The 15335-nt window shown below is 32.9% G+C and overlaps 1 protein-coding gene across 2 annotated transcripts in view; it reads right to left on the bottom strand.

The window, feature by feature from the left end:
- The window catches only part of LOC129232794 (cation-independent mannose-6-phosphate receptor-like), a 93319-nt gene extending 78657 nt beyond the window's left edge, over positions 1-14662 (bottom strand). For both annotated transcript variants that reach the window (XM_054866895.1, XM_054866894.1), the window contains exon 1: positions 14460-14662. In XM_054866895.1, coding sequence (XP_054722870.1) covers positions 14460-14569 — 110 coding nt within the window. In that variant the 5' untranslated portion in view covers positions 14570-14662. The remainder of the gene's footprint in view (positions 1-14459) is intronic.
- Between the last annotated feature and the right edge of the window lie 673 nt (positions 14663-15335).

Raw genomic sequence — 15335 nt, 5'->3', positions numbered from 1 at the left:
TACAAAATTATAGGAACTTCTCAAACAAAATAGTACAGTCAGGAGGTACTACCAGGGCCAGATTTAGGGGAGGGCAGGCAGGGCTACTGCCCCCGGGGCCTCCGCAACAAAGGGGCCCCCACAATAAAATCTATATATATAATTCTCTTACGTGCCGGCAAATGAAGGGGTGAATTTCTAAACCTCTGTTGGCAACACTTCGCCGATAAATCATGTAAACAAACTTCTACGTTGTTTTGAAATCTTGAATCACAGAATACTCAACGAACTTTTTTTTTTTTTTGAGATGAGTTTGAGTCGGGCTGTGGCCCATTTCAACCTTAATCAGCAAAGAAAAGCTCAAAGAAGGCAGGAAACCGTTCTTGAATCCAATTTATTTCCAGAGTTGTATTCTCTGATTCGCTGCCGATAATTTTTAGCGGCTGGGGAATTTTCAGTCAGCAGTTCCTTCAACAGATCAGGTGCGTCACACAATGCCGGTAACCGCACCTTTCCGTCATGGCAACATTTAGTATATTTATTTGCAGTATTACGCTCTTTCTGCCAATACAAAATTCGCATTCTTCACACATTGCTCCACAATCATGTTCATCGGCAATGTTGTTTTGAACGCGTAGGCGCTTTGAGCGTCGTCTATTCTCTGCTTCAGTACGACAGTTCAGTTCAAAATGAATAACCGAGAAAGAATTTACTTTATTCCTTTTATTCTCAGCTGAAAGGTTTCGCCAAATTTGTTTAGGGTTATAGTAGTTTTAGTATTGTGCAAGCAAAGTAGCCCGCGTTTTTAGTTAAACCATTTTTTGTTCGTGACGTGGCAAGGATTCAGAATAACAACAAGAAGGACAAACGTTTGAGAAAATATGTTTGGTGCTCTCTGAGCCTGTTTTTAGTCATGGCCAGCTCTATGTGGCATTATCAAGAACAAGATCTTTTGAAGCAGTGTCAGTTGTGGCTCCCAAACGGGACATTTTTAATTGTGTATATGAGGAAGTTTTCTCAGATTAGAATATATAAGAGTGTAAATATGTAAATATATATAAGAGTGTAAATAATGTAAATACATCCCTCGGGGGAGCCTGTAACCCCTAGAGGGCGCGTCCCCAGGTGGCGGATAGGGGAATGCCTTCATTGGTTTTCCAATGGGTGGTAGAAGGGAAATAAAATACCTTCCGCGGACCAACAGGTAGAAGTGCAATCTCTCCAAAGCAATGACAGACACTTTTGTATCTATAATGGTAAAGTTGTGCACATTGCCAAGGCAGTCATCTTACATACAGCAAAGTTAAACTGTCGAAAATCTGGCTGAAGCAGACAAATTAACATTATGAACGTAATTTTCATATTGGTTAAATGGATGGTGACCTAAATGCAATTACCAACTTTAATTTTTACGGAAAATTTTAGCTAGGCTAATGTATTGGCATACAGCGAGCGAGCGAAGCGAGCATGGATCGCGAAGCGATCCACAGGGAACTGCGTAAGCAGTTCCGGGGGTTGGCGAGCGATAGCGAGCAGGGGGCGATAGCCCCCTAGTTTTTACAAAATATCCTAACTTTCACGGGTTGAAAATATTGGCTATATACATATATATCAAAATATTCGGATATATATATCAAAGTATCGGATATTTTCGAAAGTATGATGATCTTTTCGAATCCTGATTAGGGGCCTCCACTCCTTCGTTGCCCCGGGGCCCCCACACTTCCAAATCTGGCCCTGGGTACTACTAAGTTCAAAATTTGTAGTTGACGGGACCTTGGCATGTTCGAATCTTTGATTTTTTTTTCCAAATTTGAGGTTGTTTTACTATTTTTCATAACATTCTCTTTACAATTTCTACGAGGTAAAAGGTAAATATCACGACATATAGGGCGTGAGTCATAAATATGAAGACTTCAAAAGTCATTCACAAAATGAATGAAATGTCACACATAAAATTAAGAAAAAAAAGGAAGAAATCATTTGTTTTTCTCTCCCTAAACATATACCAGTAGAAGACCATTATGACGCACACCTTGGGACAGAGCTTTTGCTTTATACAGGTTTTGGCATTACATAGGTCATTTCACAAATTTTATTTTTAGTCATGAATACCCAAAAAAAGTATATCTGGTATCTTACAGCGTATCTGCTACATTTCGAGTTTTGAAATCCATGACTTCTGCCTTAAACTTTCCATGACTCACGGGAAGTAATTTTTCCAGTAAAAAAAAAACATTTATGATTCACAAGAATATGTGTCCTGTAAAAATTAAATATCAACTATCTAATCTATGCTTTGGACATATGTTTTTGAAAATTCAAATTAAAGGGAAATTTAACGAGCTCAGCTACTATTATTAACTAAAAAACAATTTATGCAAAAATGACTAGTGATGCACATGAAATAATTGCATTTAGCTTAATTATTTTGATACCAAAGACATACATAAATCTAAAATTTTTGAAAACAAATTTATTATTTTCTCCCCAAAACATCCGACATGATACACAATAATTTTTCAATCACTAAAACTGCTGAAAAAAAGTTTAAATTGAAAAATGATTTTTCAAAATAAAAGTAGCCTCAAATATGCAGCAATAATGATGTAAAACTACTGGAGAACAGCGACCGACAATCTTAGATTTTCTCAACAATTTTACTGCGCACGACTCTAGAATGTCTTCAACTGAAGACTTTAATTTCCAAGTGTTTGTGATGCCTCAAAATACAAATAATTTAAGTCTAATTCATGGCTAAGTGTTTCAAGGCATATTTTAACGGGGGTTTTTTGGGCAATTGCCCACACAGTCAAATAAAATTGGCCCCACAGTCAAACAAAATTGCCCACCTACATTTCCTAAAATTTTCCATCGATTATGTGTTTCTATATATTTTTTATTTTTCTGTAAAAATATGGAAGCGTGACAACTAACAGGGCAGGATTTAAGGGAGGGCAGGCGAGGCTACTGCCCCGGGGCCTCCACAACAAAAGGGCCCCACAATAAAATTTTTACAAAATATCCTAACTTTCACGGGTCAGCAAATTTTACGTTCTTTCTCCCCTATAAATTATAATAATAATAATATACCAACAAATGACTGTTCGTGAAGTTCAAAGCTCCTTGGGGCTTTCGGTATCAAAAGATACGATTCATAGACAAATTTTGGAAACGGGGACAATGGTTCACTGCAAAATGAAAACAAAACCAGCTCTAAAGCCACATCATAAATCACAACGAATGTTGTGGGCTCGAAATCATATGTCATATGGATCGAAATGGATATCAGTAATATTTAGAGACGAAAAAAAGTGGAATCTGGATGGTCCAGATGGCTGGGGCAGCATTTTGCTACAATGGACAAGCGTCTTTGACCTTTACCAGTGGTCGCCAAACATCACAGCATTATACTAAGACATTAGAGGATAATCTCCTACCATTTTCTGAGCTTATAGGGGGCCCTCAGTGGGAATTTCAGCAAGATAATGCTTCGATTCACACTGCAGGAAACACAAAATCTTGGTTAAATTCAAATAATATAGAAGTTCTCAATTGGCCAGCGTGTAGCCCAGACCTCAACCTATAGAGAATCTTTGGGGCATCATATGTCGCAAAGTTTACACCAATGGTAGACAATACACTTCTGTATCGGAACTTAAGAGTTCTATTGAGGAAGTATGGTACGAAACTGAGCCCCAAACCATGTAAGATTTAGTTTCTTCGATGGAAACTCATATTTATGAACTAATAAAGAAGAATGGATGCACAAGCAGGTTTTAAAACTGTTTTATTTAATTTTTATTTCGTTTGTGTCTAAACTTTCGAGACTGTCAATTTTTTGTTACAATGTAAAAACTTGTAAAATGCGGAAGTCAAATTTTCATTGCTATAAATATTATATAGTATGCATAGCACCTTAGACTAAAGTAGTCTTAGGAAAACTGAATAAATAGATTTCGAAATCTGTATGAAGTTGCTCATTGTCTCAACTTTTGCGTCGCACTGTATATATTCGATATTTTCGATCAGCAAGTTACTGCTCTAAATGGCTGTGAGACGGCCTGTTTCAACCTGCGACCATCCGTCATAAAATTTCTGCAAATTAAAAACCGAAGAGAAGGAAAACCAGAAGCTTAACTTTACAAAGAGAGGTTTTACATTATCATCTTTTTTTGAAAAAGACAATGTTATTTGAATTTGGTTGTATTAAAATGAAAATGAATGGTTGTATTATAATGAATGGAATTAAAAAAATTCAAAAACTCAGTGACTGTTTGAACTATTTTAAACGTGGAGTTGCAGCGTGAATGTTCCTTACCCTCTTTTCCTATCAAACAAAACGACCATTAGCAATAATTTCCCTAATTCCAATTTTCACACCCCAACACTTTTTTGATGATTATTCAACTAACATAAACTGCACATTTACAATCTCCCTCCCCTTCCGAGGAAGTTGGAGTTGCCCACACAGTCAAATTTCCTTAAAATATGCCCTGAAGTGTTTCTTGGTCGAAAGTTATTGTGTACATAATTTATGAAAATCTTAAGAAAATCACAAGTTAAACAGTTAGATTTCCATTAATTACCACTCATATGCTCTCAAAACCAGCCTTAGCAAAATTTTGTACCCTTTTTTCTCTCATATTTTTGCTGCCGCTAAAAATCCTATGGTTTTTGTTGTTGTCATTTTTTTTGCCCCCCCCCCCCCCCCCCCCCCCCCTACTTTTCAGTCCCAATCGTCGTCTCTGATGAAAGCTAAACCCTCAAGTAGTTTAAATTGTTTCAGGTCATATCTTCTACTGTGCAGTGCTGGAAGAATTAGACCAAAAAAATTTTTTCCTGCTCTTAAAGTTATCAAGCATTTCCTTTTCTTCAGCTTTTTGTACAGAATACAATGGAAGTTTATCTGACAATATACATTCTCTGAACACTAATTAATTAAATACTTTTAAAGCTGTTAAATTAAAGCAGATCATTCAGCTAAACTGCCTTCACTATTAGGGGGCCATTTATTAATTACGTAAGGGTCCCGAGGGGAAGGGTTGGAAAATTCTCTACATACCCTTTTTTTTTTGGGCGGGGGGGTTCAAATATAATATTTTCCAAGACGATATTTTATATAAAAACTCGAGTGGTCAAGTGGTTTGGCAACGATCTATTTCATTTGTGTCTGGAATGAAAACACACATCAGGAGGAAATGTTTTTTATTTGTTTTATTAAGAATGAATAGTGTAAAATACTATAAAAGAATTGTACTATTTACGGCATGTTTTATTTTTAATTAGTATTGCATCATATACAAAAAAAAGTCTAAAAAACATTTACGGGTCATTCCATGTCAATTCAACCAAAAAAATGGCATTTTGACACCCACTGACACGGATTTTGATAAAACTTGGTGAGTTTAGTCCTTTAATGTAGAAAAGTATCCCCATCAATTTTTTCTTCTCAATCTGGTTTAGTTTTCATTTTACAGCCAGTCGAAATTTTGAATGTTTAGTATTTTCCAAACTATGAAGATTCTGCTCGTTGATTGAAAATAATTTATATTTCATTTATTTTTCAGCCAATTTTTATGAAAATTTACAGTAAAATTAATGAAAGTATGAGGATTCCAGAAAAAAATATAAAAAAATTCTAAGTAATATTTTAAAAGTGGAAAAAAATTATTTTCATAATTTTTTTTTCTAAAAGTATGAAATACGTTAAAGTCAATATCAACCAAAGGGAATATGATAATCAAAAAAATTCTTTTTTCCTGATGATCTTAGATGTCTGTTCTGCCATTAAAAAAATGAAATTAATGGCTTTTTCAGTTCTTTATAGTTTTAGTTAAAAAATATATCTGCTTCATTGTTTTTTTTTTTCAATTTTGTTTATTTATTTATTTATTTTCCCACACTATTATCAAAAAATGAATATATTTAAAAATATAAATATCTCAATAATTTGCACATGAAATACTTTTAATTTTTATTTTAATCACAAAAATGCTATTTTTTTTACAAATTTCATTACATAATACACTAGTGCAGCCAGAAATACCTTCTGGAGGGGGTTTTGGACCACAAATCCCTACTGGAAGGGTTTTTTGAATCAGTAATACCTTCTGGAGGGATTTTTTGATTAACAATACCTTCTGAAGGGGATTTCTTGATCAAAAATATCTTCTGAATAGGAATTTTTTCATCAAAACAGTCCTTTCGTATACATAAATTATTGTATTAGAATACGCATGTATGTTAAAACCAATGCCTTGGGGGTGGGGGTTCAACCCCTCCCCCCTCCCCTTTCGCTGCGCCACTGACCTTGTAGCCTATTTAAAAGTGTTCTCTTCTCATCTTTCTTCCAGCCTGTGAAACGTTCTCCTACTGCAAAAGTGAAACACAAATCCTTTGTCATCTACACGTTTCCCAACCAGTGGTTTGGGAACCCCTAGGACTTCGTGAGGGCTGAGGGGTAGAAAGGGTTTCCCAAAAATAGTATTGTAATGGCAGAAGTTTATAAGTCATGTGCTGTTTACTCATCATTTATTCATTTGTCTCTTGCAAGGCCAAGTTCCATAGAGTGCTGGAGAAGTTACACTTATGGATACAGGGTATATAAAGTTGAAAGCACATAAATACTTTTGTTTTCTCAGTAGCTTTTGATCGGAAAATTCGATTAAACTTATTGGAAACAGTACAAAGAGCATATGCGAACGCCTGCTTCACTACTAAAGTGGGACAAGGAGTTGCCGTGTTTGTTAGCAACAATTTCCTATGAGCTTTTAGTGATGAAAAGGAGAAGGAATGATTGGCAACCCAAAAATACAGCAGGGATGGGAAAAAATATTTTTACTTCTTAAGAAAAATTTTTGGAGTGAAACTTGCTACTGTGTGAATTACACGGTTAAAAAAAAAAAATCAAAGGAATAAACTATGCAACTTGCTTTGCAGTGTATGTAAAAAAAGAGTTCATGAAATTTGTTCAGTTGGAGTTTCTCTTAACAAGTGGGTATAAAAGTATGTTTGTTGATAAAAAAAATACCCTTTTTTTAAATATCTGATTATTAAAGCAGTTCTATTGTTTTTCAAAAATAAAAGAAAATTCTTAAGCACTCAAACTCGAAATTGCAGTCAAATGATAATTATATGCCGTATATTCCTACCAAACAGCTAGACTCATAATCCTGTACAAGAAGTTATAAATTTAAAGACTGTTCTAGTTTTATTGCAAGAAAAAGGATCATATTGTTAAACTGAGAGTTTCTAAAGGGTATTTTCTAAAACAATTCCTTAATTGCCATCTGATTCAATGTTACAAATAAATATACTGTTGACTCAGAAAAAAACTCTTTTTTAAAATTTGATATCCCCTTTTGATCAATGTTTCAAGGAGCGAAAGGATTTTCCCACACACAGAGATGCAAATTAAATGCTGCATATAAAGTAAGACTGAAACTGTCAGATATTCGAGTCAAACTTTGAGATACTTTAATTCCACAACTATTGCAGTAAGTTGCATTCAGATGTTCAGTGTGCTTAGAGCTGCTTATGTTTACCTGTTTTAGTAAGAAAAATGGAACATAAGTGTAGTGTGGGAGAGTTGATATTAACTCATTGTCAAATTTAGTCACGGAGCACACAAGTTATAGAAAATGTTAATGATTTGTCTGAAGATGAACAAATTTTCCTAAAGCTACGAACTGAATCAGAACAAGAATTCAAACTATTTGTCTGCATCACAAAATATTTCTGAAAAAGGTAATAAAATATTAATCATCATACTACATAAAGAAGTTGGAAAAACATTTAAGTGAAATCAATATTTCAGAGAAAAAGTAAATAAAAAAATATCTTGTAAATAATGGAAATAAAAAGCTGATTTGATAGATGCTGAATGTTTAATAAAATAGTACATAAAAAATTGTGTTTGTAGGCTCTTTATTCTAGCAAATAATACAGCTATGTAAACAAATTGGGTAATGAAAATTTTTAGAAAATATTTTGTTTTAAATATATACCGTAAAATCCCGAAAGTAACCCCCCCCCCCTATTTTCAAAACAAAACTTGTTAATTTCAGAAGGGGGGGGGGGGTTATAATCGAGATTTTTTTGAAAAATGAGCCAAAATAATTGTTTTTAGTAGAATTAATTTTAGAGTCAGAAAAGAAATAAGTAAATAAGAGTTAATATTAATGAAGAGTGAGAAATTAATTAATAAAAACCTGTCCTAATTTTCAAGTAGTAAAAAATTGCATGTGGGCGCCATCTTTTTCAAAGAAAGGATTTTGTACCTTAGTTGGCGAAATCCCTATAATTTATCGCTTGAAAATTCATCATGTACTGAATGTAATAAGGTTACAGTAAAAGAAGCAAAATCTTAACGTTCTTGTTTCAGAATAAAAGCAAAAATCGCAATCACGGCCGCCAAATCGTTACGAAGATCGTAATTTCGAAAACTGAGCTTTGCAAAGTTCGCGAACGCAAACAGAGACAAATCTCTTATTTGATTTTGTGAAATATACATTTCTGATGATCATTAACTCGTTCAATTATTTTATTCTGCCTTTAAAAAAGGTTATTTTTAAGTTTCGCGCTACTTTTTAAGCAACGCATTTCCAAAATGGCGCCACCTTTTGAAAATGGCGTCGTGTTGAAGATTGTTCATTTTCACAAGTCAGAACAAAAACGCTCCTTCTAAAATAAATAAAAAGCAGTACAGTCAAATAAATTTCTGCTGTAATACTGTCAACAAAAAAAAAAAAAAAACAGGCGCCCTTGCATCAAAAGGAGTCTAAACATTTTGGAAGGAATAAACCGTGGAGACCATTTTTTTTCTTTTTTGTTCAAATCATTCTGTTTTCTTTCTTTCTTTTTTTTTTAGAAAAGAAAACCTGCACATGGGGGCGAAGGGGGGGGGGAAGAACTAAACCTCTGTAATTGCTTTTCAAGTAAAGCAGAAAATGTTATCCTTTTTTTTAGAGGGAGTGGAAAATGAAGATGATCAGATTTTTTTTCAGGTGAAAAAGGGGGGGGGGGGATATTCAGGATTTTAAAATAATTTCACTTTCCACAAAAAAAGGGGGGGCTATAATCGATAGGGAGGTTACTTTCGGGATTTTACGGTACATACATAAAAAGAAATGGAATAGCCATTAATTTTATTTTTTTTAATGGCAGAACACTTTTAAGATTCTCCCAAAGGCATTATGTGTATTCTAATACAGTAGTTTCTGCATATGAAAGGACTGTTTTGATGAAAAAATCCCCTTTCAGAAGATATTTTTGATTAAAAAATCGCCTTCAGAAGGTATTGTTAATCAAAAACCCTTTCAGAAGTTATTTTTGGTCCAAAAACCCCTTCCAGTAGGTATTTTTGATTCAAAAACCCACCCAGAAGGTATTTCTGGCTGCACTAGTGTACTATGTAATGAAATTTGTAAAAAAAGCATTTTTGTGATTAAAATAAAAATTAAGGGCAAAAACATAAATCATGTGCAAATTATTGAGATATTTATATTTTTAAATACATTCATTTTTTGATAGTAGTGTGGGAAAATAAATAAATAAAATTAAATTAAAAAAAAAAGAAAACCAATGAAGCAGATATATTTTTAAGCTAAAAATATAAAGAACTGAAAAAGCCATTAATTTTATTTCTTTTAATGGCAGAACACACATCTAAAATCATCAGGAAAAAAGAATTTTTTTGATTATCATATTCCCTTTGGTTGATATTGACTTTAACGTGTTTCATATTTTTAGAAAAAAAAATTCTGAAAATAATTTTTTTCTATTTTTAAAATATTACTTAGAACTTTTTTATATTTTTTTCTGGAATCCTCATACTTTCATTAATATTACTGTAAATTTTCATAAAAATTGGCTAAAAAATAAATGAAATAGAAATTATTTTCAATCAACGAGCAGAATCGTCATAGTTTGGAAAATACGAAAAATTCAAAATTTTGACTGGCTGCAAAATGAAAACTAAAGCAAATTGAGAAGAAAAAATTGATGTGGATACTTTTCTACATTATGGGATTAAACTCGCCAAGTTTCATCAAAATCTGAGTCGGTGGGTGTCATGGCTTGGTTGAATTGACGTGGAATGACCCTTACTCTAGATTCCAACAGTTAATATTTCATTACACAAAAAGGTTTAATTTAATAATAGTAAATTTTATAACGATTCCAGTGCTGTAAGATTCGCTATTTTTTATTTTGAAAAAAGAAATGGAATCTTACGTAAGAATAGGAGTGAGGGGTTTAAAAAATCATACATACCCTTTCAAGATCTGGGGGGGGGGGGGGTCAAAAATTGGCAAAATCATCCTTACGTAATTAACAAATGGCCCCTTACTTTCAAACTACCAACCTGTTTATTAAAATAAGGTGAGGCTTTAAGTGCAGAAGGCTTTTAACCAGGGTTGGCAAAAACCCGGGATTTTTTTAAAAAAAGCCCATGGACCCAGGGTTGTTTTTTTAAATAACCCCCCCCCCCCAAAAAAAAAAACCAAACTAAAGTTGGGTTTTTAAAAAGAAATGTGGATTTTTTTGTCTTTTTTTAGGGAAAATGTGGGGTACTTGTAGCATATTGTAGCGTAAGTATATGGACAAAGCACAAAAATGTCTTGGGGTAAAGAAAGTTGGAAAATTCAGCGTTTTCTGCAGAAAAGTAAAAAAGACGACCAAACCCAAGAATAGGGAAGTTTCAGATTTTTTAGTTTCCATGATTAACAACAGCTAAGGCAAAGTTACTTCTCGAGTGATAAAATCTATGTTGTTCGTTTGTTCCTTTTTAATTCCTACATTTTTTTTTTTTTTTTTTTTGCATTTTATTTTATTGTATTTCATTTTATTATTCAAAACTACTGTAGAACCAGAAATAGTTTGAATCTCTTTTTACCGAATTCCAGCTTAATCAAGACATTTCTTTGAATTTTATGTTGCCCGTTTTTCTATTCTGTAACCTTTTCGTAAGATAATGAAAATACTGTACATCCTATTCTGTTTTCTGTCCGACCGTTTGTAAAACCTGTTAATTTCTAAAAAATATACCTTGTCTATTCGAGATTTGTGACATGTTAGTTTGTAGAAAATAATTCACATGAAAGCCTTTTAGCTAGAGTAGTTTGCTTTGTACAATCTACAAATATTGAGAAAATCAGACGTGACAGGACTTAGTCAAGATAATTTGAGTTATTTATTGACCCAGTCAAAGAAAAAAGTTATATATGGGGCATTCCACGGTATTTTTGACATTATGTAGAGTCTGTAACGTGACCTTTTTTTGCAATAACTTTTTAATTTACCGTTTGATTTGCAAATTATTTTAATTTGAGCTGGTGTGTTGGTAGGAAAAGATCAAAATAAAATAATATGCTAATCAAACAGTAAATTAAAATGTTATGGCAAAAAAGGTCACGTTACGGACTCTACATAAATGTCAGAAATACCTTAGAATGCCCCATATATTTATTTAAAATCTTTGAAGTATTTTTTTAATGCCGTTAAGAGTTAAGAAATGCTATTAAAGTTAAAAATTCATTTTTATGTCCATTGTCTGTGGTGAAGAACAAATAAAAAAGAAGCTTAAATTATAAAAGTATTTAAATTATTTAATTTTTTTTTTAAATCTCAAAAAGTTTTTAAAAAAAACCCAAAAGTGGGCAAAATAATGGGGTTTAAAAAAAAAAAACCCGTTGGGTCCAACACAATTGGGTCCAATCTGGCCAACCCTGCTTTTAACTGAGCTGAGGAGGGTAGACTTGACTTACTGCTAGAATTTGTTGTAAACAATTGTCAACTTTTAAGGTTTGGGAACATTACAAACAGCTTTTTAAAAATATATATTGAATGCAATACAGTACGCTAAAATGGTGGGCATGGTTTGAGACCGCAAACTTCAGCAGATTGCAAAACAGAATTAAATAAAAGGCATCTGAAGAAACCTATTTTATTCAACTTGTATGGAGAACATGTTTATCAACCATTTCACGTCATGGTAATCATTCTCAGAATCGAATCCATTTATAAATTTCAAAAACAAGGGTTCCCACTAAAGAATCAATCAATCAATCAATCACTAAAGAATCAAGCAGACGATTATATATTACTTTGGTTCAGTGTTGCCAGATTGGGGGAAATTTCCCCATTTTGGGGAAATCTGGTGCTTTCTGGGGAAATGGTTTTTGAGGGGAATTCTTTGGGGAACATTTTTTTTTCTTGGGGAAAACCTGGGGATTTCTTTTTTTTTTTTGTAATTAAATTTGCGTCTTGACATCTGGTAGTTACATTGTTTGTATCAAACAGCGTTGGTTTAGCTTTGCTCAACTTTATGGAATTCGAATTAATAGTTCTGCACGAGTTACTAGTTGATACGTGAAACAGGCAAAAATAAGTGTGATGAAGAATGTTCTTGGATAAATATATACAAAAATCACAGATTAAATGTACATACAGGAGCAGAGTAGTAAATGCAAGTAAAAAAATATATTTAGCTATTTCTTATCTCTCGGTCAGGCGCTTGTATTTATGACTAGTGGCACCCGCACGGCTTTGCCTGTAGCAGAAAATTAAAAGGTGTTTTGGTTCCCCTGTATATTTACAAATAATGCATGAGGAATTTCTCGCCAATTGGCTCGCCCACGTTACGTTTCCACATTATGATAACTTGATAATTTAGTCGTCCATCTTATGATAATTTTGCACGGGAAAATGTTCTTAAAATTGGAATAGAAAAAGAACAAAATCGAATTCTCGAAAAATCTTCTAAAGGTGCACACCCCCATGCTACAAACTGATTCTTTGCCACATCTCATGAAAATCAGTCAAACAGTCTAGGTGCAATGCGCGTCACAGAGATCCAGACAGATAGACTTTCAGCTTTATTATTAGTAAAGATAAAAAAAGATAAAGACAAAAAAAAAGCAAAAATGGGAAAAAAAAAAGTTGGGGAATTTTCTAAGAAAATTTGGCTATTTGGGAGAAAAAATCTTTTTCAAGAGACAAAAATATCAGAGGAAGTCGATTCATTTAATGAAAATATTAGTGGAAAAATAATTTTTGAATTCGGGGAATTTTGATAGAAAACATCCCTTTTTGGGGAAAAGTTGGAAGGGAAATTGGGGAAATCTGGATTTGACCATCTGGCAACACTGCTTTTTTTCTTAATCATAAACTTCAGTTTCCCTCCCAAATTATAGAAAGTTTTGAAAATAAACGTTCTTAAAACCTGTTCTTAGGTACGCTTTCGTGACACTGACTAGAATAAAGAAACTTTTTACGGGGATAAACATAAAATCAATACTTGAAACCTAGCAACAGGTTTATTTAAAGAATTTATGTCATACTACCGACAAAATGAGGCTACTATTAGTGGCCAAACATAGAAGCTTTTACTTTTTTTCTACTCAGAAATGAAAACAGAACTTTCTTCTCTCTATATATAGAACTAACAATATACCTTCAATACCAATATACGTCATATGTTCCGCATTAAAAACCCATGGCAATTTACGGGGTTACAGTACCTCAAAAATGATGAAACGATCAAACAAATTTTTATTGCTTATTTCAAAACTAAAAACTATTCTGAACACAGGGGAAAAAGTTTCATTGCTTTAGTTCAAATATTTAAAAAGTTATGAGTAGTTTTAGGCCATGCTCGCTATGTGTTCTTATGCAAAAGAGAAACTTTAAATTGCTTTTTCTCGATGATGGTTTTTTTGTGTTTTCATGTCATTAGAATCCCTAAGGATTTTTTTCTATTAAAGAGACAGCTTTAAAGTAATACTTTCTGCAATTAGGATAACATATTTGACAAAACTGTGCATTGGATAAGCATTTTATAAATGACTCAAATGTTTAGAGCATGTTAAACCTTTAAAAACCAAAATTTTTTTTTTAAAAAAAACTTTGATTTTTTACATAATTAATCACAGAAAATTTTCTAATAAACCAATGAGTGCACAGATTTTTAGAGATGATTATAGTGATCGTTTAGCAAAAATCTTTTTTTGAATTAGAGTGAAAAAAAAAAAAAAAAAAAGCCTTGTAGGGATTTTAAAAAATTGAAATTTTTCTCAATTTTTTGAATTTTTATAAAAGGTAAGTAATATTTTTAAATTTTGAAAATAAATTATTAATTACAAAATAAGTATGCATGTTATGGGTTCAAAGAAATATAAAATTTACTTAAATTTTTAAAAAAAATGTTTGAAAGGTATTGCGACCCCTTAATATGGAAAAAAATTCAGCCGATCCAATCTTTTTTTGTTGTTCCTCTTAAATTACATCAAAAATATTCATCAAAAAGTATATTTTGACTTCCTAAATGATCACCATATGCCGGTAGCTATGGCGTAAACAGGTATGTCAACACAAGGTAGACGTACGACAACAAAAGCAAAGTGACAACATTATCGAAAGTCATGGAATAATTAATGATGCGGAGAAGAACGAACCGAAAAAAAGATTTAAATTCTTACCAATCTAAGGCAGACAAATCATATTTTCCACTCTGAAAAACGCAACTAGGGCAAACTGTTCTGAACAAACACAACAATATCACAGACGAGAAGGAGATAAAAACTGACATTTTATGTCACATAAATAAAGTACTAATACTATGTTTTAAGTTGCGTTTTGTAAAAGAAATTTAGCTCGTAGTCGTATAATAAACTGAAGCCATTACAATGCACAACCAGAACAAATATTCTACATTACTCAACATCATTGCGTTAGTTTTTCGGAAATAAAACTCATACACCAATCACGCGGTCTTCGTATTACGTCACCATTTGGCAGATTTTCGCCAATGCTGACACATATTGGCGATAAAACTTCAACCTGGCAACCTATAAATGATCTAAATCCTGTACGACATTCCTAAGACGCCATGTTTGGTCAAAATGTTTGAACAGCTTTTGCGCTTATAAAAGTTTAGGTTATATGACCAAACATGGTAGATATGCGGCTCTACATTTCTCTGTTGTGACAAAAGTAGAAATAAACAGGTCATTCATCGCCAAATACCGAAATAAGTAGGCGAACTGTCAAAATCAGAGTTGCCAACTTAGGTGTTTTCCCCCTAAATTTAGGGTGAAAATTTTAGAATGGGATTTTTTTAGGGGTAAATTTAGGGGTTTTAGTTTCAGGGTTTTATTAGGTAAAAACGTTCTTCTTTTACCCATGAAAATGCTTTTTTTCGATTGTTTCATGCATTTTTTTTTACTTACATATACTTTTTTAGCCTTTGTAACCATTGGTTTTGATCAGAAATGATATAAAAATGACTTTATTCCACTCAGCAACGAAAAATAGCAGTGGTCACGTGATCTTTTAATCCCTTGTGTGACGTCACA

Source organism: Uloborus diversus, unplaced genomic scaffold (genome assembly GCF_026930045.1).
Source record: "Uloborus diversus isolate 005 unplaced genomic scaffold, Udiv.v.3.1 scaffold_14, whole genome shotgun sequence".
NCBI classification, from domain to species: domain Eukaryota; kingdom Metazoa; phylum Arthropoda; class Arachnida; order Araneae; family Uloboridae; genus Uloborus; species Uloborus diversus.
Note: the sequence above shows the minus strand (reverse complement) of the source record. Positions and strands in the feature narration are given on the sequence as shown.